The sequence below is a fragment of the Hemibagrus wyckioides genome, linkage group LG12, assembly GCF_019097595.1.
Source record: "Hemibagrus wyckioides isolate EC202008001 linkage group LG12, SWU_Hwy_1.0, whole genome shotgun sequence".
In the NCBI taxonomy this organism is placed as follows: Eukaryota; Metazoa; Chordata; class Actinopteri; order Siluriformes; family Bagridae; genus Hemibagrus; species Hemibagrus wyckioides.
Genome location: NC_080721.1, coordinates 15095098 through 15101815, shown reverse-complemented (window position 1 = coordinate 15101815; position 6718 = coordinate 15095098). Strand labels below are relative to the sequence as shown.

At 38.1% G+C, this 6718-nt stretch overlaps 2 protein-coding genes across 3 annotated transcripts; one reads left to right on the top strand and one right to left on the bottom strand.

Annotated features, from left to right (window-relative positions):
* Positions 1–353: 353 nt before the first annotated feature.
* LOC131362899 (uncharacterized) lies at positions 354–2393 on the bottom strand. The gene has a single exon (XM_058405233.1). The coding sequence runs from the start codon at positions 2391–2393 to the stop codon at positions 354–356; it is 2040 nt and encodes a 679-aa protein (XP_058261216.1).
* An 8-nt stretch (positions 2394–2401) lies between these two features.
* On the top strand, positions 2402–5607 carry LOC131362901 (DNA repair protein RAD50-like). 2 transcript variants are annotated; one of them, XM_058405234.1, is made up of 4 exons: positions 2402–3660; positions 4027–4055; positions 4203–4696; positions 4809–5607. In XM_058405234.1, exons 1-4 carry the CDS (start codon positions 3655–3657, stop codon positions 5303–5305), a joined length of 1026 nt encoding a protein of 341 aa, XP_058261217.1. In that variant the 5' UTR covers positions 2402–3654; the 3' UTR covers positions 5306–5607. The 2 variants fall into 2 exon arrangements, 1 of the variants encoding a protein (XP_058261217.1); XR_009206253.1 differs by lacking the exon at positions 4203–4696 and having other exon boundaries at positions 4809–4946.
* The last annotated feature ends 1111 nt before the right edge of the window (positions 5608–6718 follow it).

Below are 6718 nucleotides of genomic sequence, written 5' to 3'. Positions count from 1 at the left end.
GATGGAGGTGAAGTAAATGACTGTCAGGTCTACTGTATATTATAACACACTTACCATATAAGAAAGTACTGAACACTGAGTAATACATATAAGTAGGAAATCTTTCTTTTTTGTTTACTGCAAAGCTAATGAAAAAGTAATACATTATATTATTGTATCTGAAAATAATTTGAAGAGCTATCTATCTATCTATCTATCTATCTATCTATCTATCTATCTATCAAGAAATTAGCACTGTATGATTATGTAAAATAAGAAGCCTGAGTAGTAACAGTTAATTACACTATAATGCACTTGTTTTATATTTTAGGTGCTTTATTGGATATAATTGTAGAGAACTTTTGTTCATTCACTCAGGCATAGTAGTCTTCTTCCTCATTCTCTGTGAATCCACTTTTAACAGCTGCTTGAATGCTCTTCATCTCTTCTGGAGAAGCAGCAGGGAGAATGGCGAGCAACTCTTTATCAATCTTCTCCAGTCTTGCATCACTCTTCCCTTCAAACTCTTTCTTGTTCTTGAGGACAAGAGCTAAGATGGCTCTCTGAGCCCCATCACAGGAGTTCCGTAACTGCTCCACCTCTGACTGAAACTCTGGCTTTTCCTTGTCCATGGCCATCAGTTTTCCCAGAGAGCTGACACGATCCATGAGGTGCTTGGTGGACACCTCAGTGTAGGTTGTAGAGATCATGTTGACAAGGCTGGCGATGTTAGAGGCTTGAAAGGCTTGATTGTAGAGCAGATCTTTGGAGAAGAGCTTTGCATTGTAGGAAAGCTTCTGTGTCTTCTCAGATGTGGAGACAAAATCTTTAAGGGTTCTGTTCAGGCTGATTTTCACAATGTTGGACACCATCTGAAAGAAGTGCACCATCTTCTCCCACTGCTCCTTCACTCTCCCCATGGCATCCATACCCTTAACCAGCATTTGTATAGTGGTGTTAAAATCTATCTCTTTGACCTCACAGCTCCTCATGGTGATCAGGATTTCAGTCAGCTCCTTCTGGTTCTTCTCCATGTTCTCTACACTCTTCTCATAGATCTCTCTGGTCTTGTCCAGTTGAGCACGGCTCTGCTCTATGCGGAACCTGGCATTCTCTGATGCCCTTTCTGAAGCTTTCCCAGATTTACTTTCTTCTTTGTACATCATTGGTGGTTTGGGAGTCAGAGCAGGAGAATTTGTAACAGCTTTACTTTTGCTGTCGAAACTGCGAGCTGATTCATTCAGTTTTCTGATCCTTTTAATCAACTTATTTGTTTTGGCTTCATCACATTTCTCCTCTGGTTTATACTTTGCTAGTTCTTCACAGATCTCAATGCCTTTGTTACATAGGTTTAGAGCTTCCTCTTTTGCTGTGCAGTTTGGTCTTTCATTAAAACTCTCCCTGATTCGTTTGAACTGATCTGCCTGGAATTTTGTTTTTGTAATTTTGTGTTTTTGATCATACAGACCTTTCCAGTTAATTGTCTTGTCCTTCACAAACTCTTGAATTGTCTCTGTGCATCTCAGGATTTCTGCAGATTTACTATAAATATTTATTTCATTAAGACAATCAGCAGCAGATTCTCGACCTTCAGTCTGAAAGAACTTGTGGGGTGTAAATATTTGAGATCTTGTGGATGCTATTCCATTAATAATTGTCGTGAAGCCCTCAGTTATGCCCGCAACCAAATCCATCCCTATCATATCCCATCCACTGGGTAGTGAATCCATTGCTTTGCTGTAACTTTCTTGTGCTTTTGTCAGTTCTCCTTCCATTGCCTTCATTACCTTCTCTGAGCGTTTAGCAGCTTCTTCAGATGACTGTTTCCTCAGCTTGGACTCATCCAGTTTCTTCTTGATAGCATCCAGCTCCTCTCCATAAAAGTGCTCAGCATTTACACATGCTTCCAGCAGTTCTTGGATAATGTTGATGACATCAGTGAACCTCTTTTCTGTTGAATTGGCCAGCTCAAGACAGTCATCTGCAATGACACGGATGTTCTCCAGCTGGTCAGGGAGGTGGGCTTCAACAACCTCATCATTGCCTTGGAACAGGATCTTCACAGCCGTCTTCATGTAATCTGGAACTGTCATGGTGTGGAGTCTAATCTGATCCATGTTCTTATGGGCCTCATTGAAAGCCCACCAGCCTGAGTTACACACCTGCATGAGGCAGGCACGAAATGAATCTGGGTATCTGATGAACTTGTAGCCACCTTTAGGTGGGTTCTTGTTGATGGAGAAATCAGTTTTGGAGGAGATGAAGACCAGCTCTCCCAGGATGGCTATGGAGAGTGGAGCAGGAGTCAGATACTCCTCCCAGTTAGCATACGGCTGCATCACAAGCTTGGTTTGGTTCCTCATCTCCTCAGCTGTTGTGAGGCTTTGATTTTTCTTTGCAATTTGGGAATCCATTACTTCCTTGTTCCTATTAAAAATAAAGTGAAAATAAATTTATAAAGGGATCACCATGACTGCCATTTTGGGTGTTAGGAGAAAACTTACAGTGCAAACCATAATAAATAAACTGAACCATGATACACAGATACAACAGCTAAGAGCCCTGACTTTTGGTGGGTTTAGTTATTTGATAGACACACGAGTACAGGTGGAGTGTTTACATCTGATAAAACTAACTGAACTCAGAAAAAAGTTTGACAGTTCAACACCAGACATGTTAGATTGTGATTGTGTTGAGATTCATCTCAAACCTAAACACTCTATTAAAGGCCTTAACAACAAATCAATGTTCAGGAAATTTGTAAACATGAATCAAATAGATAAAGTGACATAGCATAGCATTTCCCCAATCATGTCTTAATATGTTTAAGCCCTGTGGGTAAACTTCCAGGCAGCTTTCTATAGACCTTATCATTAATGAACTTTTCACCAGGACCAACAGCAGAAAAGGTTCCCCGCATCATCACACCTCCTCCTCCATGCTTCACTGTGGTAGAGATGCTTTCATTATTGGATTTCTCACCAGATCTGTTTCTAGCTTTTCCTCCAAATAGTTAATTGAGGGAAAAATAAAGAAGAATTGACACGAGGTATTAGGGATGTGCATTTGTTTAATTCTTGCTCATTTTCTGACCAATGATTTGTTGATAAGACCATTAAAGCTTTTAAATTTTGGCCAATGTTTCTGCAGGATTGTACATGAATGTGTTGTTCAGAGCATAATCCACTATACATGACTACTAAAAATGACTGATGGGTAATATTTTTACATTTTTAAAATGATTAGCATCATTTTAAATCCTCCTGTAATTATCTAAGAGAGAGACAGTAAAACACACACACACTTCATTATTATGAATTCTATGGCATCTAAATCATTGTTTTTTGCATACCTAAAAACCTTCTTGCATTCCTACCTGTATAAAAGGATGTGTGATATACATGTGCAGAATGTAAAATCTTCAATAGAAATTATTCAGAGCGGTGTCTCTCTTCCTACCTGGATATCCTGAAAGTCTTCAGTGAAGGTGTGGAGGATCTCTGTCAGCTCTGCAACCCAAACAGTGCACTGCTCCAAGACTGAAAGCCCCTGTGTATTTATAATATGGAATCTCCTCCCCTTTTCACCCTCCCATCTCTGATACTCTCTTAAACAGAGCTCATCTTATAAATCTCACATACCCTACTGTGGTGGGTTAGAAGAGAAATAACAGCAATGGAGGTAAACTTTCACACTTTAATTACAGATCTATCTTTAAGAAACCCTGTGACAAGGTAATCATGTTGCATGCTGTTTTTCTGAGTGCTGTATTCTTTTTATTGTGTTCAAATATGTAAAAAGTTGAGGATTTCATTCAAACTGGTAAAATATAATAATGATAATAAAATCACTATGACAAAATTAGGAAATAAAGAGGAGAACAATTTTTTTATTTAACTTTTTTTTTATCCTATAGAGGACTTTCTGTTAATAAAATCATTCTGTAAGGGATGATAGGTGGTTAGAGACACTGAAGGAGATTTTTTATTTTTCTCATGCTCAGGTTTGAATTTTTCCATTCTTTAACACTTTTACTCTCTGTTTCAGTGGACGATCATCCGGCTTTCTTCATCAGAGTGAGTTGAATTCCAGAATTCACAGAGAAATGATTCATAACAATTAACTCACTTTTAAAATGGAATTGCATACAAAAATTATTTAACCAAAATAAAAATGAATTCCATAATTAGTTTAAGGCTTTTTGATTTTCTGTGTTTTGTTAGTCTCTGCAAAATTGTGCTGAAGAACACAGCTGAGGCTGTTATAATTCCACTGAAAGGTGGCATCTCCTCCCTGAATGAAGTCTATCAGGCTCTTATTGAGGCAGATGTAGATCCTATAACTGGGAAATGCTCCAACTACGACTACATCAGACAGCAGATAGTGCAGGCTCATCAGTTCCTGGAGCAGTCAGAACAGGCAGCTAGTTCAGGGTTACAGAGTCTGGATGAAAACTTAGAGAGACTTACACAAGATAAGTGGAAACTCAATCAGGAGATGAATGAAATAAAACAAACCCTAGACAACTTGAGAACAGAGCAGGATTCAAATGAGAAATTACTCAGAGAATCTCAGGGAGCTCTGCAGCTGGCCAGGACAAATCTGAATTCAGCAAAACAGACCCTTCAGAATCAGGAGAAGAGGAAACGTGATGCTGAAATCGTCACAGGTGTTGGGGCAGGACTGATGGTCATTCCAATCATTGGATGGATTGCAGGTGAGAATTACAGCATCTAGATAAAAATAATAACATCTGAACTGTTACATACATCATCATAACCTTCATGTCTCAGTGTTTGTTCAGACTTGTTTGTTTCTTCACTGTTCAGGTTCGGCCATGGTGATTGGTGGTGCAGTTGAACTGGATCAAGCAAACAAAGCTGTCCAAGTGGCTGAAGATGAAGAGAGAAAGTCTGAGAATGAGATGAGAAAATATAAACATAAAGTATTTGACTACGAGTCCAAGATTTTCCAGACCAAATGTCACCTCAGTCAGAAAAATGACAAGCTGAAGCAGACGCATGAAGAAATCCAGAAGATGATTAAGCAGATTGAGTCTGTAGCTGAGTTTCAGAAGAAAGTGAGAAGTGCTGTCAATCTTCTGGGTATTCTGAGTGGGAGGGTCAGTGTGGCTGAACATCAGACTCGCAGATTCATTCTCCAGGAGCCTGTGATGAAGGTGATGGAGGATGTGATGAAGGCCATAGAGCAGATCACAGGGAATGAGCTGCTCTATGGCAATGACCTGCCAAGACTCATCAATCAGATGAAGGACAACAACCAACACCTGGCAACCATCTGTGCCTCAGAGAACAGCTCTAATTAGAACACCAGAGGAAAATGCTGCCACTTTTGTTTTAAATAGAGATCCACTGAATAATGGATTTTCTGTTGCATGTTTGCATTTTTTTTAAAGAACTGATACTTCTATGTCATATGCTAGAGCATTAACAGCCAGTAAACATGAACATGAAATAAATACAGTAAAAGGGTGTTGCAGTAAACTTTGTTAAATAAAACCAATTTGTGAGCTAGAAGAGAAATAAACCCTGTGACCAGGTAATCATGTTGTATGCAGTTTTTATTGTGTGAAAATATGTAATAACCTCAGCACTTTCATTCAAACTGAATATAAACTGAATAAAAATATAAAAATAAAATGACTGAAGAAAATAAAAAAAAAAACTCAAAACATAATATTTGAGTATCAAAGATTGAGATAACTTGATAAAACAATCAAATAAAACAGTGTAGGGTTCATAGATATTTGGAGCTCTTTTGAGGGCAAGGCTGGTCTGTTAGGATGGGTCTTTCATTTCTTGAGCTTAGCACATAGCCTTAGAACAGATCTAGTTAATTGGTGACAATCCAGAGCCAGGGTCTGGGAGCAGACAATGCAGGTTTGATCTGAAGCTAGGACTGTTAAATATAAGATCTCTCTCATCTAAATCACTATTTAACTTCATTGTTAATGAAATGATTACTGATCAGAATATTAATGCTATATGCTTAACAGAAACATGGATTAAACCAAACGAGCATGTAGCATTTTCTCTTCAGCATAGTCTGCTCGTTATAGTTATATGTATCAGCCACACCTAACAGGCAGGAGAGGAGGTATCACAGTTATTCATGATAAGCTCGGCGGCATGAAAAAGTCTAGACATGAATTCAACAAGTTTAAAATTTTTCTAACATGACATATGTAAGCAGAAAAATAAGTGATAATGACTCACAAAATAATATTTTATTATCAAAGACTGAGATAACTTGATAAAACAATCTTCCTATTTGTGTCCAGAAAAATAAGTTTATCCACTCGATTCCACTAATTGTTATTTACAGACTTCCAGGGTCATATTCTGAATTCCTCTGGAAATTTGCAGATTTTAAACCTAGATGTTTCGTTATATAAATCATTAATTGTAGGAGACTTTCATATTTATTTTGATAAGTCAGAAGATCTTCTTAGAACAGCAGTTGTGTCCATCTTAGATTCAGTAGGTGTTAATCAGAACATAATAGAACCCACTCATAAAGGAGGTCACACTCTGGATCTGTAATGAATCGCCAAAGATCTAGGATCCATATGCAGCTTTAATAAGAATTGGAAAATGGCAAGCAAAGACGAAAACCAGAAATGTAGCAAAGGGTCAAAACCAGAAAAAAAGCAAACACTAGCAAAGAATTCCGAAGACACAAAACCGAACTCAAAATAGAAGCAGGAATAGCATATAAA

Excerpts from the sequence above, each read along its gene's own strand:
- LOC131362899 (XM_058405233.1), bottom strand. The coding sequence starts at position 2,393 with ATGGATTCCCAAATTGCAAAGAAAAATCAAAGCCTCACAACAGCTGAG.
- LOC131362901 (XM_058405234.1), top strand. Across the intron at positions 4,056-4,202 it reads ATCCGGCTTTCTTCATCAGA|TCTCTGCAAAATTGTGCTGA; the intron begins GTGAGTTGAATT and ends GTGTTTTGTTAG. Across the intron at positions 4,697-4,808 it reads AATCATTGGATGGATTGCAG|GTTCGGCCATGGTGATTGGT; the intron begins GTGAGAATTACA and ends TTCACTGTTCAG.